Raw genomic sequence first — 26,938 nt, 5'->3', positions numbered from 1 at the left:
AATATCTGGACTTCAATATCTCATAATATCAATCTTTTAAATCGAGAGCCTGTTTCATAAAAGTACCTGAATGGACGGCATCAGGGATATTTGCCTGTCCCGTGAATCACCCCCAGCCCTTCCTGCAGCGTTGTTCGGGTGGAGGCTGCTGACCCCACCACATCTCATGGGTGTGGTAAGAGATTCAAAGGGAACTGTGACCGGAGGCACAACATGTCTGACACGCAACCACAGGGGGCAGCAAAACACCGCATTTCAAACTGCTGTGAAGTTTCTCTTTATGTACTTTACCACATTTGCTTGAAAAAGAGTTCTGGGTTTAAGTCGTATGGATTTGACTCTACTCATTCAAAAATACTTTTGTATAAACATTTATTTATCTAAATAAACGGACTGTAGTTCATGGTTCAAATTCACATTTAAAAATAGGTTTTGGACAAGAAAGCTGCAGAAATCCCCGGGGACTGGGTTGTGTGAAAAGTGCAGGTCTTGCATAATTTATCAAGAAAGCTGAAATCCATCCATCCTTGCTGTGTCCGTGACTCTGAGTGTGCCGTCAGAGATCATGCCTGAACCCACAAACTAGAGGTTCCACCGCGCAGATGTCGCTGCCGGAGCTTCCCATGCATCAGAGACGTGTTGGGGCAATGTTTGGACGCCTCTCTGCCTCCAGCTCACGCTTTTACTCTGAAAACTGTGCTTTTATTCAACCGAGTTGAGCTGGCGTGACCGAGATCCCCGTTAACTGCGGATGTCCCTGACCAATTCAAGCGTCTTTCTGCTCAACGAGGTTGGTTTATTCTCAGTTGTTTTGTTTTTTGTTTTTTCTCCTCCTGTTACTGTGGATGGCGGCATGCATGCTGTCCTGGCGGCTGCTGCGACGCTCGGGGGGGCTGCATGGCTTCAGTTGTCTCTTGTTTCATCGTATGTGAACGAGGTGGGACACCGATTACGGAGCGAGACAGGCTGACCTCACTGGGAATCCTCGCTGGCTTAGGCACCATCAGTCTGCTGCTGAAATCACTGACAGACGAGCTGCAGTGAGCTTCCCCCCCCCCCCTTTCATTCCCCTCATTCATATTTTGAATCAAATAAAAAAAAAAAGATTAAGCCCAGAGCAACAGATGAAAACAATCAGCCACAGATATACAATTAGATGGAATTATCCGAAGTAGTCTACGACTCTTATCGTTCTTACAGTGAGTAACTGGCTTTGAAAATCTCCATCATTCAATGAAAAATAAATGGAAACAGAGTCCTGCATACTTTCCATGTCAGCACCACTGACTGGAGGCTGGATTTTGATACGATGGCAACTACAAAACTACATATCTGGAAGAGTATGTGTACATTTTGTGACAAAAATCAGGGGGAAAAAAGAGTCTAAAGCCTTATCGGATTCATAGTTGGAGTGGCAGACATGGGAGTAAAATATTAATAAGAAAAAAGTCACAGAGGAGGCTCCGTCTAACAATGTGCAGCAACTGATGATGTAACAGCTGTAAATTATATATGCATCATGTTATAATCTAATCTAAATTATGCAAAATTTTGATGTCTCACTAATTAATGTGATGATGCTAAATTCCACCGCATCTCAGGGGGAAATGTTGTATTTTTACGCAATTTGAAATAGACAGAAAATAGACAAGTGTTGAGTTTTACAGTCAGCTCAACATTCGAGATGCACTCATCCCCATTTTATCAGTTCCAATCCGATACACGTCTGCCCATACTGATGCTGATCCAAGAGCCATTCTGACGATATATTATCATAATTCTTGTTTTTGTTGGCGTCCTGCCTAAGATTATGTCATGAGGCTGCAGTTAACATCCAAAGAGAGTCACAAATATACACCGACGCACTCAATTTCCATTTTAATTGTTCTTCAGAGTCATTTATTTGATCAGTGTGTTTGGATTGATGACATGTAGAATGCAGTGTTTCATAGTTCAGCACAAGCTGTTGATTGAAATCTGAATCCATATCTGGACTGACACGTTTGTGTGTGAATCAGCTGACATTCAAGTAACCTCAGTATGGCCTCTGATTCTCATATTCCTGATTTGATATCCCATCATGGTACAGTTCCATCCGGCATCCTAACTAGCATCCTAACTAGCATCCTGAAGAGTGATTTGAAATATTTACCATAAATGTTGCTAATTCTATGTGCAGGTCTTTTCTTGATTTATATTTACAATCCTGCGTTGCTACTTCTATCACTCGCTGATGAATAGGGAGCAAACCCGGTCGACCAAAAACCTCTCACACCTTTCATCTCGATGGATGGATGCTCACTAGTGAGCTAATCCGTGATCCAGGACACCATCTGAGTTTCTTCCCCACCCACAGGGTCTGGATCGTGTTCAAGGTTGTTGAAAAGTCAAAACACATGATACTGCTTGATGCTGCAAGCCTCATCCGACTGGGAAAAGGGTCCCCCCAGAGAAGGAAAAAGATTGCATCATTTGCTTCAGTGTGTGTCTTGTAGGCAAACTGCAGGGGGTGGACTGAGTGTCTCAGAACAGGCGTGAGAGATGGAGCAGAGACTCATCCTGTGAGCTGGAGTGTTAAAATGTTCTCCAGCGTCGTGCGGCGGCAGGTTAACTGATGAAACATCCTCCTCTTAAGGATAAAAAGGAAAATAGCTTGTGTTGTTTGGGCCATTTTGTTCAGAGGTAACATCGACTGACGTATGAGATTGATCCTTCGGGACTGATTTACATCATGGTTACATTGATTTTGTGCCCAATACTTGAGAAAAGAGTTGAACGACTACGTTTAGTCAATGAAGTAGTAAAGGAAGTAAATGAAGCGCTCAGAGATTTCACATCCAACCTCACCAGACTATTGAAATCTATCTATATATCTATATCTATCTGTCTATCATCTATCTATCATCTATCTATCTATCTATCTTTTTATCTATCTATCTATCTATCTATCTATCTATCTATCTATCTATCTATCTATCTATCTATCTATCTATCTATCTATCTATACTCTGAAGAGCTGGTTGGTGACACTGTCCGTCTCCTCACCTCATCCGTGCTCTGGTTCTTGTTGGTTCCTGCATGTCTGAACCCATCAGGTAGCGTATGAACCTCATGACAGGATTTGGCAGCAGCCAGGTGTCCTCACCCTCCACTCAAAAATCAAAACACAGCATCCCCGGTGCCTTAAAATAGCCGCTCATCCATAATGCACCAGCAGCAGCTCTGCCCACAGAGGCGCTTCAAACGGGACAGACTGACAGACATCTGCACTCAGAGCTTGGGTGCAAAGCTGTTCTCTCTCCTTCTTTCTCACTCAGTGCAAAGCACCACTGAGTTTAACTTCCAAACCTTCATTCATTCATGTTTTATTCACATCTATTGCCCATACAGAATTCGAATGGATGCCTCCGCTCCCCTCCCTCCCTCCCTTCCTACCTCCCTCCTTCTTTTTTTCTCCTCTGCCTCACTGTTCCCTGCAACCCATCCTATGAATTATGAATCTTAACTTTGCTGGAGAGTTTCACAACACCCGGAGTCATGGTTTTATGATGTCAGCTGGCCCAGCTTTAGATGCATGTTGATTGATTCTGCACTGCATCTCATGCAAAATGCTCTCTGCACTCTGCACTAAACATAAATATGTGTATTCACTCCAGACATTTGGTTGGTTTATACGGTTCTTAAAAATCATTTGTTTAAACTCATAACACACACACACACACTCACATACATACCCTCTCTCTCTCTCTATCTCTTTCTCTCTCGTGCACACACACAGCAGCTGAGCAGCTGTCAGAGTTCAGCCAGCCACAACATGTACAGAAAACACTTCAGTGAGGAAGCCTCCACATGTTCAAGAGAGACAAGTTACATGAATCCCATATCCCCTCGCCACCGCAAGACGTTATCCTGTCTCTAAACTTTTAGCTTTTGACATGCAGAAATTGGCAGTTGCTGAAACAATAATGTGGTGGGACTATAGAGTTGATTTCCACTTTGCTTTTTTGTGGATTCCCTCTCGGCGCTACGCCTTCCTCACACACTGAAATCATGCAAATTAAGCAGCTCTTCTATTCATTCATTTGAATTTGGGTGTCCACATACTTTTGCTCAAGCACTATTTGTAGTTATCCACAGAAGTAACTCGAACAAGACTGTGGTGCGTGTTAATGTTTTCTGAGCTCTGGAATGAGGATTGATTGGTTACAGTTTGATGGTAATGAGAGGAGATGTCATGAGCCCGACTGGTGCTGTTAGATGCGACGCCATCCAACATCACATCTTGTTTGCGACAGCGGCGTTCTCTCAGGATAGAGTTCTGAATGAACTTAACGTGCTGTTGCAATACAGAGCCCCATTGGACTGGGGAGGTAGAGATGAGGAGGGAAGAGGAGGAGAGAGGGTGGGAAGGATGATATGAGAGCAGAGAGAGCCTCGCTGACGTAGCATCGGGCTGCGTACTGAGAGTGGTTGAGAAAGGGGGGGGGGGATAGACTGCTTACAAGCACGCTACAGTACACTTCAGTGTTACCCAGGAGAGAGAGCACATCATGACTGCCTAACAGAGCGCAAGCCAGAGCGACGGGGAGTGTGCTCTCCCACCTCCAACTGAGTAAGTACACAGCTTTCTCTTCCCTTCAGATAGATCTGCTCATGCCTTTGGAATAATACCTGATGAGATTTTCTTCAAAGATGTAGAAACAGAAAAAAAAAATCCATTCTTCATTTCTGAAATTGTCTGAAAGTCTGGGAGATGTAGCGTCTGTCAAAGTGGGCCATGCCAGAATTTTCATCCACCTTTGAACAAATTTGATGTAAGTCCAAACTCCTCACTCTCAGTGCTGACATTTCTGTGGAAAGTCTGAGTTGCATTAAAGCAGAAAATGGCATTTCGTGCAGTTGTGTGACAGAGGAGCAGTGGTGGGAAGCTGTGGGCATGCTCGCAGGCGTTCATGCTTTCTCTATTGGCGGGGGGAAGGAGTGCATTTGGGACCGCTAGGCTTCCTGTGTGGGGTCAATTAAATACTGCATGAGACAGAGCACTAAAAGCTTGTCCCATGAGGAGCAAAGTGCTTTGTGTGTGTGCGTGCATGCACGTATGTGTGTTTTGGTGCATCAGTGTGCAATGCCTTGATTAAATTTGATGAACCAGCAATGTTGAGAGGGCCAGAGATTCCAGTTCTAGTTTCTCCTCAAGTTCTTGTGAAGAAATCCTTCCTTTTTCAACTCATTATCTACACAAGGAAATGCACGTAAACAACTATGCTCTGGTTTTAGTCCACAACATCTGTACGCTGGACTATCTAGGACACCTCTTTGATTTGAAACATCTCAAATGTATTCGTCTTGGCTATAACATCGGCACTGTGCATGCAAATGACTTTTATTCTGATAAGCTGATGTCAACTACAAAGAAAACTGTTGTTTGTATGTAAAGCTGGATTGTGAGGATATGTAGGGCACCATTACATATTGATAAGTCTGACATTCCCTCAGTTAGCTCAACCCACCAGTAGAGATGCACCAATAAGGCCTGATTCAAACCAGGAGCCTAAATCAGGTCAGCTTCTAACAAACACATCTTCATGACAGATGCAGCGCTGTGCCATTCTGTTCTGCACTGTAGGTACACAGCCTTATGTGGGTTAGCTCCCGCCTCCCTGCACTTTGAAGCAGTTTGGTGAAGTCAGGTTGAGGGTTCCCTGGAGGGATGAAAGCGTAAGTATGCACAGTGTATCCGGCAAGGCCAAGTCGATAGCGTGGATGAAAGAAAGAAATTCCTGGCTGGGCTCACTGCATCCTGCCCCTTCCTCAGCTGTATGCCAGCTTCCCGTTGACCCTTCCGTGATGATTCACATCATTACAATGTCCTTATTGTATCAGGAGTGTTTCTCTTTGCTTTTGGCTAATAGGAGATGTCAGGCTGGTGGTACTGCAAGGACCTGGTGAGAAAGCAATCCTGTAATTTGTGTTGAAATGACTTGAAGTGCTTATTTATAGGCTGCAGCCTCTGCTAATAGCTCATTAAAGGCAGGGGGAAAGTATCCTGAGGTAACATTAGAGCAGGAGGAGGGTGGAGCTGCTCAGGACAGGATGGAGTATCAATTTGTGTGGCTCTTCTATTGATTCACTCTGCCCTACTCTGGTTGCACTGTCAGGAGACCTTCTCTCCTGCTCTGGATGATCCACCTCTGCCTGTAATGCTGCCTCAGCTAGCTCACATAGCAAGGTGCCTCCTCACTGGGCAAAAAAGGCCAAGTAACTGCCGAGGTTTGGTGGTGATAATCTTTAATCCCCCTTAATCTCCACCTTTTTATTTGGGGGGGGGGGGGACATAACTTTGTCTCCTAACTTCACCGTCACTGGCCAACTAATTCCCAGTTGCTGCACATGTTCTCAGGATTCTTAGTAGAGGAGGTCTCTGCCCTGATCTCATCCACACACAAAAAAAAACCCCAATAACAAAACAAAAATGCTCACGACTTCTTAACACCATATTTCCATCACCATGGAAACAACACCAACAGTAAGTCAAGTAGGTTCCTGTCATGGTGAGCTCACAAAATCCCTGGTTCAGCAGGGTCTTTGTTGTTGTGTAATCCACAAAACGATTATTCACTGATTCTCGAAGTTAAACTCACTGTTGGATTGTGGCCTTTTATGACGTGTCAACATAGTTAAGGTCTGGTCGGCTCCAGGCAAAAAAAAAAACACCTCCTGGTTTATATGTAGAAACGCAGGGGTGTAAACGGACATCAGATGGGACTCAAGAACCTTCCTCACTGGTCGGTAGCAGGCAGGTTGAGGTGGTGTTTGGTCGACGTTGTGTTAGGAAGTTGTTGCCTTTTGTTGCAGTGGGTGGCGCTGTGGTGCACGGCTAAAAAACATGGTAGTGCCTTCAAATGTAGCACAAAAAAAAATCGTGTGTGTAAATTCCATCGGTGTCTTAAAAGTTGCATTCACAGACAAAAATCTCCGTCTGTAAATTAAGAGAATTTAGCTGGTGGGCAACGCTAAACCTGACCTGTACTCTGTCTATGTGCTAGAAAAAACCTACCTGGATGAACAATGTTGGATTATTATTCTTTTTTTTTTGCATATACGACAACATTTTTCAGCTGATTTGGCAGATCTGCACAAAACAAATATGTTTGATATTCACATTTTGTTCGTACTGAAAAACGCACGTCAGCAATTTGAATTTGATTTTTATTCCAATACAGTTCATGAAATCCCATAAATTATATCTTTGTAGTTCTTTCCCCATGGATCATGTGCAAAGACGAGTGGACTTGAGCAACAGTGGGCTGTTATGAACGCTGACGAGCTGCTATTGTCACATTGTCATGCATCCCTAATAACTCAAAGCATCGTGTCCGGCTGAATAGTGTTGAAACTTGATGTTTCATGTCCGGTTCATTGTCTCCTCTTGTATTAAATCATGTCGCTGTAGCTATTTTAAAACTATGTTTTATTCAGGCAAAGGTTTTGCATGACTGCTTGTGTCAGACGTGTACAGTATCAACTGTACAAGTATTTTAAGGAAAGTGCTTCCCTTGATGCTCGTAGTCAGTATTGTTGTGCTGTCATTCCTGGAGCTCAGGCATCGTTTTGGCACCGGTACTTCAAATGATGCCCAGCCCCAATCACGCTGAGAGGAGAATCAGAACATGCCACTGATCCAAATATAGGATGGATGACAAAATATGTTTTATATTACTTATCAAGACCTTTTTCTGTTTCCACAGTTCCTCCCGTGTTTTGCCGAGACGTCTTTGTGTAAACGCGCGTCTCTTTTCTGCCTTGATTGTAAGGCCCCTTGTGAACTTTTCTAAAAAAAGAAACATCATACACCTGCATCACAGCACCGGGAGGATTGCACAATGCTGGATGTAATATTGCGATGAAGAAGGGAAAAAAAGAAAACTGCCGTCACTGCAGAGACGGAGTATGCAGACTGAAGAGAGCCGAGCCTCAGTGTCTGTCTGCTCTTCTTCACTTAGTTCACATTCAGATGGGCTATCAGGCATCAGTGAATATAGCTGAGCCAGTCTCAAATCTGCTTTGCTCTTTCTTGAGGGAATTCATCAAAACTCAGTGAACTTTGACAATCCTCTTCTATCCTCTCCCCCCTGTCAACCTCTGTGATGGGAGAAGAGAGGAGAGGAGGAGAGGAGGACAGGACAGAGGAGGAGGACAGGGGAGGAGAATGAGAGCTATATTTAGAGTGACTCCACGGTAAAAAAAAACAAAAAAAACAAAAAAGAAAAGATTGTGCTGTTAATCTCCAGTCTTACTGTTGTAATGTTCTGCCTCCCTCCTCTCCTCTCTCCTCTACACGTGTCTCCCGATGCTTTCCTCACTCCTCACTGCCGTCCCTTGTCTTTATCATGTCATCCATCTTAATTAAGCGGTGATAAATTTATATGATTCGGGAATTTCCACGCCGTTTCAGTTCTTGTCTCGATCTGTCCGTCACCGTTTGCTCTTCAGTTGTGTTTATTTCTGCTAATCTTTGAGTTTCTCCTGTTTTTCTTTCCCTCTCCATCTCTGCATCCCACCGTTCCAAAGCCTCGGTCGCTGCTTCATGCACAACACTAACGATGAACATATTCACCCTATATTTTCTGTATTCTTCTCCGGAGGCATTCGAGGGAGCTACACTTCTTTGCGTTTGCCAACTTGCTTTACTTTAGCCCTGCAGACATTTTTTGCTAAAAGCTCTGGTGGAGTGCACTTAATTCTTAAGCAGCCAAAGTTGAATGAGGGTGAGAGAGTGCAGCCTGCCAGCATAATGGACACCAAAGTAGGGTCTTCAGAGCCCGGGGCAACCTGAGAGCAGCAGGCATGCAGCTCTGGTGTGCCAGGAACAAGAAGCTGTCTCCTACAATAGAAACCTCTCCACTGGCTTATTAAGACATGATGGACTCTAGATGGCTGCTTGCTGACTCACCGCTGCATTTCTGTATAGCTCATGCATCACCTTCCTGTCAGGAGGATGTTGCGGGGCTACGCAGACAGGCACAGCCCTGCCCTCCTCCCTTCTCATCCCATATCTTCATTCATGTTTTCACCTCCACTTCCTGTCCTCATCTCCTGCTAACTTTGCTGATCCGTCACCTGGACAGTAACTGAATCTGCCTAAATGGCAAAGGAATGGCAATTACAGGCTCCCTCAGCTTCTCCTAGCTTAATTATTGTTATGGCTTATGTAACTGCTCAGTCTTTGTTCTGTCTTATTTATAGAAGTTCTCTCTGTGCCAGTGTGAGGGTAAAGACACCAACCTGTCCCTGGAACTGGCTGCTATAGCTTTCTCACGAGCTCCTAAAACTTGAATTGACATAAGAGAGAGACAATTTGCATGATGCTGCTGAGGGAGGTATGGAGGAGAGGACGGGGTGCATAGTAAGCGGGCGTGTACACACCAGTGCTGCAGTCACAGCATCAATTTTGAATAGGAAACGGCTGTTGAGGCAACGCAGCAATGTCAGCTGTGAAGCTGAGCGTGCCTCCCTCTCTCTCCCCCCTGTAACCACAAGCATAGGAGGGTTCCGCCTTTTCTGTGCAATGGGGGGGAAGAGAGCGCAGGCAGAAGAATCATGTCTGCCTCCGACTCGAGTGCTACAGGACTCATCTGTAACAAGGTACGCTGTTGATGTGCCCCCCTTTGCTGTTGAATCACTCTGCATGCAACCTCAGCTTCTCCATCATGAGTCTGTCTGCTGTGAGACGTCGTTCTGTGTCTCTCTCTCTTGTCTTAGCAGAAGTCTATTCTGGTCTGCTCACTATGCCAGCACCCCCCCCCCCCGACACACACACACACACACACACACACTTTTTTTTTCTCTCCTCCCCTCCCTCCGTCTCCTCATCTTCTTTGGACATATTGTACACATGCAGATTGTCTTTCTGTCTCCGCTCCTGATACTTTGCCACTCTGCTTTGAACTTGTGCCTCACCAGGAGCCCCATCTGTTGAATGGCATTCTGACTCCTGTTGTTCTACACTTCTGTGCTGTCTTCTTCAAGCAATCTCCTCCTCTAAATAATTTATTTGAGCCCATGTAGTTCATTTTTGCTTCATTGGCTTTGTGGTATTTGGTAGCTATCTTGAGTGAAAAATTCAAAACATATTTGAAGAATAAGGCTGTCTTTCTCATTTTTAGGATGGAAACAGTAAAGTAGAATAAGAATAATGTATATCTACAAACATGCATATGAAAATACATGTTTAACAGTCCTGCTGAAACATAATTATTTAGGTTGCTCAATATCCGCATGTTTGTTCATTACGTTCATGCTTCCCTCTGCTGGAGAGACTCCACCACTGCTGCAGCACCATTATGGGCTCATGTTTCAGTCTCTAATGGCACTTCCAGTATGTGAGAGATTTCTCTTTATCTTCTGTCTCACTTGACAACTGCCGTGTCTCGGTGTTGTTCGCTGCCGCTGTCAAGAAATCATGATCAGATGTGACTTTGCCGGATGCATTAAAGTTGTTCCAATTCTCAGAGCTGAATTTCTTTGATTAGTTTCAACATGATCCTAGCGTGTGGCGAGCAGCAGGGTTTTTTTTTAAGTTAAATACCTGCGATGAAGCAGAGTGAGTTTGTTGAGCTACTCTGGTTGCACCGAGATACGTTTGTTGACTTTAATCTTAAGGACGTTGCAGTGCTTTCTCTGTAGCTCTTATTAACTAATACAGGCCTGCAGTTTCATAGCGTTTGTGTGATGCTTAAAATGAGAGTTTCCATCAAGTAAACTTGATGTTAGTCTCAGGCACAGATGTTCCTGTACCATTTTGTCTTTCTGACTCTTATACCTGAACCTGAGCATCAGCTGATACTGAGTACAGTTCTGTTACCAGTGTGTTTAAAGGGATAATCCTATGTGAACATAAAGGGTTCGAAATGAATATTTTTGTATTTGCCCCGCAGGGAAAGACATTCTCAAATCTAATATCTCCATCGACATTTTTCCCCGCCCTGCCTCGGGGCACCATTGTGTGGCGCAGAAATTTTCTCGCAAAATTCTCATCACAAAAATACATTGCGCATCGATAGTGTGTCAGAAATGAATAAATGAATAAAAACAACACTTAAGAAGTTGAGTTTCACAGCCACCTTCCAGTAGTCCAGCTTTCTATACAGCTGAAAACATGAATGGTGAAAACTGCTACAGGCATCTATTACGTACACATATGTAGTGAAAAGTAAACAAAAGCTCGGCTTTATTATGAACTTCAGCTGCAATTAATGACGTGAAAGAAGTCGAGTCTCTGTACTCAGGCTCCTGGAGATCCAATTAGTTCCTGTGTCAATGACGCTCAATAAATGTCCTGTTAGCACCTTTTGCTACACTTTGCATTGACCTCTGATGAACAGGAGTGACACACTGACCAGCTGGCAGGCATTTATTAAACGTAAAGGTTATAACCTGATTCCACTGTGGACAGACACAAGGGTCCGGCCGCTACTATTTACTCATAAAAGAGTTCCTGTAAGGGCCCCGACTTGGCCAGGAGCAGCCCTGCTCCAGCTCCTGGCTCCAATCGGTTCTTCTTCATCACTCTAGTTGCCAGTGGAAGCACAACACAACTTCCCGTGTCGAAGCAGTGAAAAAGAAGTGTTTTCCTGTATGTAGTATACGTCAGAGAAACCTGAGCTGATTGAGAATTAGTAGAGCCAATAAATTGTGTGGAATTGAATCGCTGTGCAGACATACACTGTCATTGATACCGATTCTGCATTTTTAGGAATTTCCAACACTGGTATTGGAACAACTCTCGTTTCAGTCAGTAAATGTCTCTTTAACAATCAGCAAAGTTGGTTTATACATTTGGCTTCTTCATTTGCACGCAAGAACTCCGCATGATGGGGTTCTGTGTCAAGGTGAGAACGAGGTGACCAGGTTTACCAAACCTGCACAGAGCTGACAGTAATAGGACCAACAGGCCTTCATCACAACACCTCAACGCCATGAGGCCACTTTAAGACTGTGTTGTCAATGGCAAATAAAACTAGGGAAACAGAGTATGTGTGGATGTGTTTGGTGCATGTGTGTGAGGTGCGTGCTTCCTGCAGGTGAATCATGACGGCTGAGGACGCCTGCAGCCATCGGGTCGGCTCACTTGTGGTTTTTTTTACCCTGCAAATTCAAGTCCAGTCTGGCGTGACTGCCTTCTCCTTTTGCCTTTTCAGGAAGTCTGTCTCTGGGCAAATTATACTAGAATTGTGACAGTCTAATAGGAAGCTATACATGAAGACGCAGTGTGAGCTTGTCTGAATGTACACTGAGAGCAGCGAAAGGCTGATGTGGAGGAACATGTTACAATATTTTCTCTCACCGGAGGCTTGCCAGTGCTGTCAGACATTATATCAGATGAATTATTAGCAAGTTCATATTGGTCGTGATGCATAAAACATCAAAGGCTTTGAAATTTTGTGGCAATCTTTCCCAAACTTTCAGTGTGCAATGTCCCATTATATTCCTCTCCAATGGTATTTCTTCTATAGTCTGTCTCTGTCAAGTCGGAACAATAAGCATAAAACATCAAGCCCTGCATCTATCTGCAGAGGGGCTATGTGCTCTCCGCGCTTTAATTAGGTTTGTTCCCTCTGCTGCTGCTAGACTCTTCAGATTCAGCTCCACCTCTGGCAGACTTTGATATTCAAATGATATCCACAAACTCTTTGCTGGATTCAGCTAAAACTGCTTTTTGGGGGGAAAAAGCAGAGGAGGGGTGAGGCTGGTGAGAAGGAGGAGGAGGAGGATGAGGAGGAGGATAGGCAAAGAGAGGAGGGAGGGGGCAGGTAAAAGAAGGATGACGTTGATGGAGCTATATTTGGCTTCTGTGGGTGCTCCTGTCTGCTGCGTTAGGAGTCTTCCAGCCCTCCACAGCTGGGACAACTGCAGCCACCAGGGAAGATGCTGCTGAGCGAGGCAGACGACAAGTGAGGGATCTGGTGGGTTGATTGAGAGTTCCAGCAGTTTACATGGAACAAAGTTCAAAGTAACACAACAAAATTAAAAGCGCTACTCTTTGTTCCAGTGCCAGACAACCCAACCACACCAATAAGGTCAAGGGAGGCAAGTGTGTGTGTGTTTCTGTGTTTGGGTTTCGACACATAATTGCCTAATATTGTGTTATAATTATGAATGCAGTGGTAAAGGCTGCATGTTTGCTAATTGAGCAGTCTTAGTGAGGACATGCATTGGCATCATCCATTCTCTCTCCTCCAACCCCAACCATAACAACATAACAACAGCAGCCCAAACCCAAACTGAGCCTTCACAGGTGTGTCAGGAGGTGGACCAACCAAAAGGTCCTCACAGAGATTTAGGTTCAAAACCACAATCCTTCCATACAAATACACGCAAACACATTCAGAGGAGGAGGTCAAATGTGCCAACTGAATGATGCTATTTGATGCACAACTGTGGTGCCACAACTTGGAGTCAGAACGGTAGGACTCTTTTTCTCTTGCTGGTCGAGAGCCAGGCAGTTAACCGGCACCTGGTGTGTGTGGCTGAGTGGATGAAGGAGACAACAAGGTAGTTCAAGTTGTGCTGGTTGTTGGTGTTGTCACAGCACTCACGTACACGCTCCCCTGAGAGAGCTGCTTTGGAAAGCTGCAGGAACTCGCCGGGGGTTGCAGGTTAGATCAGGAGAGGACAAGCAGGCTCAAGCTGGTTGGAAGGAGACAGAGACACGGGAGGCACAGAGGGAGGTGTGGGTGAAGGTTTGGAGCTGGATGATGTTATTATAGATGGGCACTAATTTGTTGATAATTCATTCTGAACAGCGAACAACAGCTGTGTCAAGGTGTCTGATTTACCTCCTCTCCTCTCCTCTCCTCTCCTCTCCTCTCCTCTCCTCTCCTCTCCTCTCCTCTCCTCTCCTCCATTCCATTCCATTCCTTACCCTCTTTTAGGGTTCAGCCGATTCCTACACTAGTCGACCCTCGGATTCCGACCTGTCCCTGGAGGAGGACCAGGAGGCGTCTCGGCGTGAAGCCGAGCGCAAGCCTCATCTGCAGCTAGAGAGAGCCAAGGTGAGAGTCAAAGGTCAATGCTTGTCCTTAAAGTGCCATTTCATCAAGTAAGTTTGAAGTATGAATAACTTACTGTAAGGAAGAGTTTTCTCCTGCATGACTTTGTGGTGAACTCAGAGTTCAGAAAACATCGGGCCCACACCTCTAGCTTAGGAAAGATGGAAGATCAACACATCAAAACTGCAGAAGACATCAATTTACAAACTTTCAGCTGCATTTTCCAGCATAATCCACATCTCCTGTATCCAGCAGGATGCTCAGTGCTCCACAAACGGCTTGATTTGAATGGAAAAGTACTTAATTAAAACAGTTCTGGTTCTCTAGGGTGTGAAAGTCTACGGGTGAAATATCGCCTTAAATTCACCTTCAGTTAATGAAGAGCAGCATGTTAAAAAAACATCATTAACAAGAAAAAGTTTCTTTTCATTACAGCTGTTTGATCATGTTTTTGATTCAGCGTTAAAACTCATCTTCCTACTTAACATTTGGGGGGTTTTGGTGTGTGTCCCCCGACAGTCTAAACCAGTAGCATTTGCAGTGAAAACCAACGTGAGTTACTGTGGTGCCCTCGATGAAGATTGTCCAGTCCAAGGTGCTGCGATCAACTTTGAAACCAAAGACTTCCTGCACATAAAAGAGGTGAACGAGCCCTGAGACCTTCACCACCATCACTGACTTTAAGGTTTTTACAAGGACGTCAGACACATAATTTGTCTCCTCAAACAATAAATGACCGTGTGATTGATGCAGAAGTACAACAATGACTGGTGGATCGGTCGGCTGGTGAAGGAAGGAGCGGACATCACTTTCATCCCGAGCCCGGTCAAACTGGAGGCCATGAGGATCAAACAAGAGCAGAAAGCTGCGGCGAGGTCAGAGGTCACACAGTTCTAGGCGTGTTTTCAGGTTTCCTCAACACTCCTCTTCTTGTCTCTGCATCTCTGTCTTTCGCTGTTGCCCTAAATCCTCCAGCTTCCTGTCTAGCACAGCCTTTGAAAACTTTTTTTTTGTTGTTGACATAACTAGTTCTTGCTCATGTGTTGCTCTGCTTTGGAAGTCCTTTTTCTCTAAATTGCCTCCTGAGGGGATTCACACATAATGAGGCTTCACATTATGTTGCTGCGCAGGAAAGGAGGGAATGCTTCATCCGGAGGCTGGAGGTCCACCCCGCCATCTGCAGGTACGAGGGGCTGCAGGAGTCCTGCTGCTCTGCCTCTGCTGGGACCGCATGCTCCCACAGGGTCAATTTCCTAAACAGGAACTTTTCCTGGTGCTAGCAGTAAATTAATTAATGTCTCTCTAGAAACGTCCTCTTGATATGCCCTCTACATCAAACCGTGCTATGCTAGATGACCCCAGACTTTAAAAGTAGACACAAATGAAGAAAGGCTGCGGTCCTGATGGCATGGATGTTTATGTGCTGCTTCAAAGCTCGGAATGTTCTGGTGAATCAGTGATTATAATCAGAGCCGTCACACTGGCTTCTTGTTAATGTTTGTTCTGTTTACTCTGAAAGCCAAACAGAAGCAGAAACAGGTACGTCGGTGTGTCACCTGATGCATCACTCCGCCTTTTATCGCTCTATTCATCGGTGGGGTCAATAATTCTAAGTTCAATGTTTTTGTCTTTGCTTCAACGTGTTGTTCATTTGTGTCTGTGCAGACGGAACATGTCCCCCCGTATGACGTGGTTCCCTCTATGCGGCCAGTGGTGCTGGTGGGACCTTCGCTGAAAGGATACGAGGTGAGGCCACCGTCATAGGACAGCAGCCAGTTTTACTGCTGTAGGACAGCTTTGGTAACAAAAGTCAAAAAGCCAGAAAGGTTTTGTTAGCAGAAATCTAAACAATGGAGTCCACATCTATATTTCATAGAGAGGGACAAAACTGAAGCTTAATAATGGGCGGTGGGCCAAAAGCTTGCACCTATTGTGTTGTTAAAATTCCTTTTGTACATGTGCATTTTTGATTTATAGTATATATATTTTTGAATAATTGTATTTTTTAATTCATTTTTCTCTTCGGTTAGCCTTGGTCCTGATCAACAAGAGAAATGTTGATTTCAATTTGCCACTATATCGGTTTCAACACGACCACTAGGGGGTGCCATATTAAAAAATCTAGGTAATTCCATCAGAAACACCAAATGTCATTGTAGCTTCTGAGGAATGAATATGCTGTTAAGAAGACAAATTGAGCATTTTATTGCTGTATTTCTTGCTCTAAAACTTTGAAATCAAGATTTGTTTCCCTTCTGCCTCTTCACGTACTGAACCTGCACGCAAACCCCGAGTAAACCAGTTAAAAACGGGTGTCAGGGGCCGGTTCCTGGTGCACCGCGTCCAAAGTCACGAAGACAGACGACGCACCGTAAACAGTTGAAACCAAGAACTTAAACTGAGCAGAAGCGTACGCGCCAGAGTTCGTCGCAGCACGGAGGGCTGGGACAGTGTCTTGGTTTTGAATGTTGGACCCAGTATGAAAGGGCCTTTATTCGTTTAGACATTTAAATGTATAAATAAAAAGGCATTAATTATTCATCAAGAATGAATACAGTTGTTCGCTGCAGCCTGAGATGGGACATGTTTAAGTGTTGGAGCTCATTCTAGTCACGTCTTTTTTTTTCCACCATTGTTTCTTCCAGATAATGCTGGACTTAATGTTCTGGTCCGGCATGGACTTGTTTGTTTTGATCCAAAGGGAATGGCGCCCCCCGCCTTCATCCCGTTAACACTGACACTACACCACAGTCGCATCCTGATGGAATTCATGCACACAATAAGAATCCTGCCACAGAACAGTCTGCACACATGCACTTCCTGGCTGTGGAGAAGGATTATTGCCTCTACTGTATTTACACACATCGACCTTTACACCCTTTTACATGTACAACACATGTGTCCCCATTAGTACTTGAAGCAGGGGCATTTAATTATATTTATGGGTCCCTTGTGGGGCCATAATTCATACAGACAACTTTAAATGGCTGTTGTAGAGCTAAGACCTTTATATTTGGGGTCAAACATTCAGTGGTGATGCTTGAGGTTTTGGTAAGGGCCCAAAAAATACGCATCAATGAGTGGATGTCAATGACGAGCCCCCACACAAGTAATGAGACAAGCTGGTGTGTGTCCTCTGGGACTTCTGCTACTTGCAGGGACGCAAAGGAGACCAGGGACACATAGTCTTTTGCGGTAAAAATACCCCAAATGTGATTCAAGTAAACGTGTGTGTGTGTGTGTGTGTGTGTGTGTGTGTGTGTGTGTGTGTGTGTGTGTGTGTGTGTGTGTGTGTGTGTGTGTGTGTAGAAACATTTATGCAGCTCTGCTGATGTGCTCCGGGGAGGCTCCAGTGGTGAATGCCAGCCAGCCTCCTTCTCTCTCTCTCTCTCTGCGTTTTCTCTCTTGTATATCCTTTCAGTTGCTCACCACAGTTCTTCTCGTTTCCTCTCCTCCCGTCTCGCTGTGGAGGAGAAACACTGAGCTACCGGCCATCTATTTTTCAGGACCGAGCAAAAATAGACTGCGTGATTTCTTTCTGGCCGTGTACATTCAAACATATATCAGAAAACACACTCGTGTCGTCTGTGTCGCACATTTGTCTCTTTGCTGGCGTTGTTTTCATCTTACATGAGGAAGAAAATTGTGTTGAAAATGAGGGCTTGGTGCTGTTGCTGATGATTTCTTACAGAAAATTACTGATAATGCTCTTGTTATTAGAGGTCACCCGGGTAATGATTTTAATATTAAACAGCCATGAAATACAAGCCTATGTATAGAAAATTGAAGCTGAGAAAGGATGAAGAAACAATCTGAACTTGACACTAGGGTAAAACTGAACTTCACCTTGATGTTCAACCACCAAGATGTTTTCAGGTCTTTCTTGAGTCCTTGTGTACGTTTGTGCCAAATTTGAAGAAATTATTTCAAGGCATTCCTGAGATGTAGCAACAGACAAACCCATTCCTTTGGCCCTCAACTGCCACCAGCGTGGAGACAAAACACACATCAAAACAACAGCGAAACTGCCAAAAATGTCCACTTTCGAACTCTCGTCCCTCCTGTCCGGTGTAATCCATGTCCATCCAGCCGTGCACTCAGTAACCCACAACCATTTACTCTCATTTTCCATGCTGCTGTGGATACCGGGTGGATATTCCCCAGCACTGGAACTAAATAGTAACTAAATTCTCTCCTCTTCTTCTTCCTGGTCTCTGTCTCCTAGGTAACAGACATGATGCAGAAAGCCTTGTTTGACTTCCTGAAGCACAGGTTTGATGGCAGGTGGGTTCAGCTGCAGCCACGTGAACAGTAACTTCCTGATGGCGCTACGGTGCAGATCACCTTTCATGGTGGATTGGAGATATGAGTATTTATTTATAGCTGCAAGAGAGCGCAAGTTGGTCTCATCTTTTGAGAGGAAACATTTGTGAACGTGATGTGATGAGATGTCTCTCCTGTAGGATCTCTATCACGCGGGTGACTGCTGATTTGTCGCTGGCCAAGCGCTCAGTTCTGAACAAGAAAGCCATCATGGAGCGATCCAACACACGCTCCAGTCTGGGTGAGTGATGACAAAGTTGTCTTTGATCTGTCCTTTTTTTTTTATAGCCAAATAAAGATGAATGGCTGCTAAGAATAGATGTTGCGTCTTGTTTTTTTTATGTCAAGTCTTAAGTCAGTCTTGTAGCTCTGATTTGCACATCTCACGCAACTCCTTCTCCCTCTGCTGTTCCTTCCAGCTGAAGTTCAAAGTGAGATTGAGAGAATTTTTGAGCTCGCCAAATCACTGCAGCTGGTCGTCCTGGACGCAGACACCATCAATCACCCGGCACAGCTCCTCAAAACTTCTCTGGCTCCCATCATCGTCTACGTCAAAGTCTCCTCACCCAAAGTAGAGCACAACCCACTTCAGTTTTTGCCATTCAACACAATGATTTGGCCTGTATATGAAATATTATTACATCTACAGCTCAAACAGTCAACGTGGTTTCAGTTGATCAGCAGAAAACAAAATCAGCAACTAAACTATCGTTGCTGTTAATCCGTCTACATTGACGGGAGCTCAGACAACAAGGCAAGAATCTCACATGTGACCAACATTTCTCAGTATTTGTTTACTTTCCATAAAATTCGAATGAATGATTTTTTTTTTGTTGTTGAAGAGAATTTGTAGGAAATTAGATTTATAAATTAGAACGGAGGTCATGCATTTGACTCGCTGGCTGTTGCTGGTCTCACAGGTTCTTCAGCGGCTGATCAAATCTCGAGGGAAGTCACAGAGCAAACACCTAAACGTCCAGATGATGGCGGGAGACAAGCTGGCTCAGTGTCCGCCGGTAGGCTGCTGTTCAGAAAACACTTCTCACTGGAAATGAGCCTATGAGCACAAATAAAGACCCTCTTATCATCTTTGCCACATTAGGAGATGTTTGACGTCATCCTGGATGAGAACCAGCTGGAGGATGCATGTGAACATCTGGCTGAATATCTGGACATTTACTGGCGCGCGACACACCTCCCCTGCTCTGCCCCCATCAACCCCGTACTGGACCAAAGTGTGATCACCCCACCCTCCGCTAACTCCAGCCAACAGGTGAGACCAACACACAGATAATGCTTTATTCATTCAGGTGGTTTCTTGGTGTTCAGTAACATCTTGCCTTCGACCATTCACTAGTTTTCCGAGACTCAAGAGCTGATAGAATGATCGCTACCACGGTCACAGGTGAGAGGACATTTATTTCTCTGTTCTGTTTCAAACTTTAAAGCTGTTCCTTTGTTTCTGATATTCACCCTGCTGTGACTGTGTCTCCTTCCCTCCTGCAGGAGCAGCCTGTGATGTGGGCTGAGGTTAGACTTGGAGGTCATACAGCACAGGGACCAGGGCGCCACCAGGAGGCAGCAGCAGCCCTCCTCTTTCCAGCCATCGCCTCAGCCGGTCATACACTGGGGTGAAGAAAAAACAAGAGCATCGTCCCCTGAGAGGAGGCTGGTGAGCTGGAAGAGGAGGAGGAGGAGGAGGAGGAGCAACCAAAACAAGAAGGAGAGAAGAAGGAGGAGGAAGATTTTTACCAGCAACCGACAGAGGACCCACCACCTAACTGCTGCCCCCTTGGCACAAGCTCCCTGCTCCCACCGCCACTGACAACTCAGGGCCGCCTGCTACAGCTGCACATCTACTGGTAACACAAACCAGTACGGCGGTGCAAACACTGCACACCACCTCCCCTCACCCTTCCTCCCACCTTGAACTTGACCCATGCTTTCACACCGAAAGTCACCTGGTAAAGCTGAGCCAGCGCAAGTGTGTGTGTGCGCGCGCGTGCGTGTCTCCACACACCCAGAGGTGGCAGCCCCAGACGTAGATAAGTTGATTCTGCACTTATCGTAGACCAATGACACGCCTGTGAAATCAGTGTATGTTAGCATACAGTACTGTAGCGAAGCCGTCTGTAAAACACACAACACAAACATGAAAATCTTCCCAACAGCGAATGCCAGGGTCTCAGACAGAAAACCACTTCTGTATGTCTTCCATCTCTCCAGCTCCCTGAGAGCTGCCATTCCAGTTTAACCAAATGTTTCCTCAAAGGCACAATATTTTCTAGCTATCAACATGGTGTGGCTTGGGTTTAAAAAATGAAATTGTTTCTTTTCCTTTATCTTCTATCGGTCCTTGTTTGTGCAGTAGCCTTTTTAAAGGTTTATTTACATTTATTTTTATAGTAACTACATAAACTATTATCTCAGATTCATGTATTTGCTTCTGGTACGTTTGATCACATATCTTTGGGCAACAGCGATGCAAAGCTCATGCATGACAAGCACACTCGCACATCAGCAGCCTATATGCATCTTTGTCTCAGCTGTGAATGTATGAATACTCGTCTGTTGGCGGTCAAAAGTGGCGGCCGACCTCATAACTTTCAACTCAATATTAAACATTGAGAGATCCGCTATTCGCCCAAGTTAGTGCCACAATGAGACTAAAAGATGATTCAGGATTTTCCAGTCCAAGCAATCCTGCGTTTTATGTATAAAAACTAAATTTTAAAGTGTGATCCACCCATTAATAGATTAACCACTGGATAAAACACGATGGATACATCTGGCCGTGAGAGCAAAGGTACTCCAAAAGGCTTGGAGGCATCATTCCACCATCCAACCTTCACCATTGGGGGACAAAAAAAAAAAGAAAAAGAAGAGCACCTCATTAATTGAGTAAATATTTTTATTTTCAAATGTAATAGATGATAGATGTATAAAGTCGCTTCAGCATGCGAGCAGAATGAGATTCCTGGTGATTATTAGCACAAAATAAACTGCAGCAGAAACCAGATAGAAACATGTCTGCATCGTATCATATATTCCACGCACTCGTACCTGGAGGTGACTGAGACCAGGCTCAACCATGGGCTCACCTGAGAGAGGCAAGTTTGGGCATTAACTGGGTTTCGTTATTCAGGGCAGTTGGTCCACGCACCCCGGAGCCAACTGTGTTTCCTCTGGTGGGATAGTCAGACACTGATTCATCAACATATTGCTAAGAATGGCTTCCTAGTTAGCTTGATGTATTAATTTGTATTGTGTTTTGGCTTGAACATGTAGGAGCTGGTGGCAAACTGCTGGCTGGTAAGCACATGCAGGGCGCTCTCTGGTGGTTCATGTATGTAATATCAAGCATTTTCACCTGCTTATTTCTCTGCTGTATGCAAACGAGCTGCCAGACATAAACTATAACGTGCATCCACATGCATTTAGCTAATGCACCGTTTGCAGTCATGAGGGTGGTTAAATGTGATGGCTGCAAATATTCTATCAAAAGCTTCATCCGAGCTGCAACGCTACCACTTCTCTTATTTTTATTCAATAATTAATTTTCCTCCATTTCACAACGTAGGCCTGCAATGCAATTAAAGCTCTAAAAGTCTCACATGAACGCTTTTGTCGTACAGCTCAGCTGACATTTGTAAATAACCTCATGTCCGTGCATGACATCATCGTATTCCATCAGAAGGGCTTTTTAGGACCATCGCCACATCGCCAACCTGACGACATAACCAGTCACTTATATGCTTATTCAAAGCTTCATTGTACATACTGTATGTTCAATATGCAGATATTGTTATTATCAAGTTGCACATGGTAACAAATGCTGCCTGAAAGTAGAAGGGTTTTAGTCACAGCGCACACGTCTCTATTTACCACCTCAGAAAGCATGTGTTTCTATGTATTCCTCTCTTTTTAGAATGATGCACTGCAGTTGTTTACAGTAAGGATTGCTTCCACTGGCACCCGCATTCATTTCTGAAGGACCAGGTTTGAGATACATAAACGACTTCTTGATGAAACACAAATCACTTCTTTAATGAAAATATCAGCTCCTCCTTCTATTTGTTTCATTTTTATTTCAGAAAAATTTCTACAAAAACTCTTTGGACATCCAAAGCACAATTTTTATAATTATCATCTGTTGCGTTTTACTTGCCGAAATTCTGTATGCAATACAAAGTCTAGCATTGACGAGACACTAGCAGAGACTATCAAGGTATCTCCTCAGTTATGATGGGGTATAATTGCACTACTATTATTTATATGTATGCTTTATGATGCAATAAATGCACTAAATGTTATGCTGTAGCCACCTCCAATACTGATCAATCTGTCCGATCTAATGATGATGTCAACATTTCCCAAGATTAATGATATCCAACAGTGTCTGATGACGACATGTACAGGGTGCATCTTTGTCAATAGCACATTTGAAAAAGGGGGTGAATAAAAAAATAAAGACATTTAAGTAAGACGTGTGTCTTGAGTCCTTATTTCTCCTCCAATGACCGTCAAATTCCCTCACTGACGCTGCTGGATAATCAACTGTGAGTGTCTGAGGTCAAAGCAGCTGGAGGTTAAATGCTTCATTGGACACTTCTCAGGGTTTTCTGTTTGTTTATTTGTTTGTTTGCTTTTAACGTCCAAAGATGGGATGTTGCAAATCCTGGCAGGGAGGGAATAACCAGAGAGTGAGGCCTGCCACACTGAAGTCTCATGATTGGCAGAAATATCATTCTTTTACATGTCAATAATAATAAAAATGATTATATATATATATATATATGTATATATATATATATATATATATATATATATATATATATAAATAAATAACCTGTATAGCAGCTTTCATACAAGAATTACAGCTCAGTGTACAATAAAGAGAGAGGAACATTAAAAGTGTGTCAAAAGAGAACATGAAAAGAGAATTAAACTCTGGGTGCACATTGGCAGAAGATAATTATGACAAAATTGCAGTTAAATTGTTAAAAAAGAAGTAAGTACATGAAAGCACAAAATAGGAGCATGTTTTTGGAGAAAAAAAAAAGTGATATGAGGAAAAAAATTAGATATATTTCTAAACAGCCTAAAACTACTTACAGATTGATGGATTCATGAGGTTTCAGATGGCCGTGACCTTTAACCCCTCATAGAGTGACCAGAGTGACTGGAACACTGCCTCCAGAAAAGCTCGTCGCTGACTATTTCAATATAATTATCCAGTGTTGCTAATACTGTTAATACTGCTAATACTGCAAATACTGCCAGTACATCTCCACTGACCCAGTTATGGTGGTTGAGCGCAGGAATCTGGCATGTATGTCAAAACATGTTCAGATAAAATACCAACCCCGTGACCCCGTCCTGGCCAAAGGCACCATCTGGTACATCATTCGCACCACAGATACTCTTCTTCATGGTTGGGCCCTAACTGAAAAATTTTACAGCCAAACCAGCTTCTTTACTCAGTCGTCTGCTTGTGATGTCACGGTGAGCGTTTGTGGCGCCGAATACGACGGCGCCGACCCTGTCGAGTCACGTTACAACTGTATGGAAGCAGAATCCAACATCTTCCAGCGACCTCTCTAAAAAACATGGCTGCATCACATGACAGCGATACGTCACCCAAAGAGTGTTTTGGAACGTTTTTTTATCCATCACGTATTCACAAATACGTTTTACCCTCCTGCGTCACTTCGACGTGACTCCGCCATTCAGAAAGAATGTTGATTGGCTAACAATGCCCACAGCAACCAAATTTTTAAAAAAAACAAAAAACTGTGAAACGGCACAAAATCATCAGGGGACAAACTTCATCATCATCTGATGTAATCCACATCTTCTTCACCCAGCTATACTCTCAGTAATCCAGATGGAGTTAGCGTTGATGCTACCATCAGCAAGTTGGTTCATCTGACTGTGCCAGCTGGTGTTCTTTGACAAGCACCAAACCGGAAGTGTTAAAGTTTGTTTTTGCCTTAAATCAAAGTGTTTGTGGATTAAGAAGCACACTGGATTATAAAAAAAAGAAAAAAAGACCTGGATTACACCACCAATGTGCTTGGGAGTTTGTCAACGGATGTTTTTGGGCAGTAGTTTTACAGCTGTAGCTGTTGTTAGCTATCAGCCGCCATCGGCTTCAATACGTGGCTGGCTCTTTCTGCAGGCGCAAGGTCACAAAGAGGCGATGATGGGGGGGGGCAGCTTTGTAAGCACAAAGGCGGCAGAAGTGTCACGTCCTGAAACGTAAGATGCCTCCGTGAGTTCCTCCACGCTGTTGTTGATGAGCTGTTCTGTAAACGTCGCAGGCGGGTTCATCTTGTGTGTTATTTCCGACGTGAGCCTGCACCTCCTCCACATGTACACGCAGTGCATTCCGCCCTGCACATGTAATGTACTTACATGTCTTCCCACACACAGAAAGAGTAAAAAAAAACAACAACAACAACAACAACTCATGTGCTGGTTTTTGATATCTTACTATCTGGGCTACAACACCATCTGCTGTTGGCTGGGTTGCTGGGATGTGAGGAGGCCGTTCAGCCGACACACTCAAACATCTTGTTAGGGAGATAAAAGTGACTCAGCCTTTCATTATTTTCTCCTGGCTGGGTGTAAACTGCCGTCTCTCCCTCCCGGTGTTCAACATATCATAAATTCAGGTCTGATGATTCAGAGCCTCAGTGCTTTATCATGCCAGGAATTATCCTCCCCTGCCTCCCCCTCATCCTCACCCTGGAGTATCAGCCATATTGGAAGGTGTCACTTTATGCCTGATGACTATTCACAACCACCTGTCTGTCTGTCGCCTCCGTCAGAGCACCGTCAGGTGTCCTTGTTCCTGTAGAGAGGTGAGACAGAGTTCATAATCTGCAACTTTTCCTCTTAATGTTTCACACTAGTTTGGAGTTGTTGTTGTTGTTGTTTTTAATCTAGATTCTTAAATCCTCTGAATGCGGGGGGGGGGGGGGGGAGATTTCAAATGTGAAATCTACAAAAATCCATCATTTCAAGCAACAAGATTGTAAAATATTGTATAAAAAGTCAGACTTGATCAGACGTTTTTTATTTATGTTGTTTTAAATGCTGACAACAATACAAGAGCACTTTTTTATGCTGCCTGCAGGCACGCTCACCCTCAGCCTGAGCTGAATGTGATGACAGTGGACTATTAAACACATGCACTGCCAGCATGGGGGCAACCTGCTTGGACCCACCGGGGCTCTGATAGGTGACACTAAGTAAATTAGCTAGTCGGCGTCTGCCAGACGTTAGCAGGGACGGCTAATTGACTTTTATCTCTTAATTCCCCTTTTCATGGCCATGAGGTTCCATTTCCATACAGTAGCGGCCCTCAGGGTGTGTGTGTGTGTGTGTGTGTGTGTGTGTGTGTGTGTGTGTGTGTGTGTGTGTGTGTGTGTGTGTGTGTGTGCGTGTGCGCGCGTGTGTGTGCAGGTGTCTGTGTCTGGGAGTTTTTAAGAGCACATAACTCGACCCTGTGGACAGGCGAGAGCATGGCCACCTACCAGGGGTCCTCACACCACCCCACCACATGTCAGCACAGTGACGGAGGCCCTCGCCCCCCCTTTGATCGGCAAACCTTCCCTCTTATCTGTCTGTGATGTTGGAAGGCCGTCAGAGAAGCCGCCTGCTGTGAGAAACCCACCGTGGTTGTTAAATACATTATCACACAGAAAGGAGTCTCAGTGCTGATTTGTCTGACTCCAGCGACATCACCCTGCACTCGGGGACACCCGAGTGCTCCAGGTCATCATGGCGTCTGATGTCATTCATCCCTGCTGCTGCTCATGAGTGGAATTTGTTCCTAAAATCACCAAAAGAGGTGCAAAGGTTTCCTGTAGTCTCTGTTTCAGGGTGGATCGATGGGTCTCTTGGGTGAACGGTGAAGATACTCTGCTTTTACTTTCTATTTGATCAGTTTTTCTCCCTTATTTTAACTCCCTTATTTTAACTCCCTTCTTGCCCCCACCAGGTTGTCATAGTAAATGAGAAAATTCGTTTTATTCGTAGAGATGAATCCACCCACTGCACCGACGCTGACTGGGATAGAGACAGAAGTCTGTTCTCTTCAAAATCATCAGTTGTTGATTTTGTTGGCATTGTGAGGCTGAACCTCACAGCACTTTCTTGGTATCAAAGCCAGACAAAATTCCAAATGAATTCATTCTAAATGTATTTCAGAGCATTTTATTGAGCTGTGGGCCTGGATCCAGGTCACGTGACATCTGATAATCCTCCTGTGCATGAAGTCATCTGGTGTATGAATATAATCAGCATTCCAGTGTAAAGAAATTCAAAATAAATGCCTGTGGCTCTGAAATAAACTCATGAGGCCCTTTGTACTCGGCCAGTGGTTTGCCATCGATCCACTGAATCAAATCAATCGATTTCGCCTGTTCATTAAGTGGCAAAACACACGTTTGACTGCCGCTCGTGAGCCCCCAGAATGCGCATGTGCGTGAATCAATGTTTGGAGGAGACGCCGAAGTCAGAATAATCGAGTTTTGGTGGATCTTCTGAAATGTTGA

At 44.3% G+C, this 26,938-nt stretch overlaps 1 protein-coding gene across 2 annotated transcripts; it reads left to right on the top strand.

Moving 5' to 3' along the window:
• The first annotated feature begins 588 nt into the window (after positions 1-588).
• On the top strand, positions 589-22,842 carry cacnb3b (calcium channel, voltage-dependent, beta 3b). Of its 2 annotated transcripts, none has more exons than XM_086214721.1 (14): positions 589-790; positions 13,935-14,054; positions 14,571-14,693; positions 14,805-14,926; positions 15,182-15,234; positions 15,571-15,590; positions 15,717-15,797; positions 18,277-18,335; positions 18,515-18,615; positions 18,794-18,945; positions 19,295-19,390; positions 19,477-19,647; positions 19,732-19,779; positions 19,881-22,842. In XM_086214721.1, the coding sequence occupies exons 1-13, from the start codon at positions 752-754 to the stop codon at positions 19,759-19,761; spliced, it is 1,167 nt and encodes a 388-aa protein (XP_086070847.1). In that variant the 5' UTR covers positions 589-751; the 3' UTR covers positions 19,762-19,779; positions 19,881-22,842. The 2 variants fall into 2 exon arrangements, with proteins under 2 accessions (XP_086070847.1, XP_086070846.1); XM_086214720.1 differs by lacking the exon at positions 589-790 and adding an exon at positions 9,443-9,645.
• The last annotated feature ends 4,096 nt before the right edge of the window (positions 22,843-26,938 follow it).

The sequence above is a fragment of the Aulostomus chinensis genome, chromosome 9 (assembly GCF_037954235.1).
Source record: "Aulostomus chinensis isolate RoL2024-O1b breed Wild chromosome 9, RoL_Achi_v1.0, whole genome shotgun sequence".
NCBI lineage: Eukaryota > Metazoa > Chordata > Actinopteri > Syngnathiformes > Aulostomidae > Aulostomus > Aulostomus chinensis.
This window is presented reverse-complemented; position numbering and strand designations above follow the sequence as displayed.

What these genes read in the sequence shown, in the direction of transcription:
- cacnb3b (XM_086214720.1), top strand. Translation starts at nt 9,601, where the DNA reads ATGTCTGCCTCCGACTCGAGTGCTACAGGACTCATCTGTAACAAG. An exon ending in CAGGACTCATCTGTAACAAG is followed by an intron (nt 9,646 to 13,934) that starts GTACGCTGTTGA and finishes ACCCTCTTTTAG; the next exon opens with GGTTCAGCCGATTCCTACAC. An exon ending in CAACACACGCTCCAGTCTGG is followed by an intron (nt 18,616 to 18,793) that starts GTGAGTGATGAC and finishes TGTTCCTTCCAG; the next exon opens with CTGAAGTTCAAAGTGAGATT.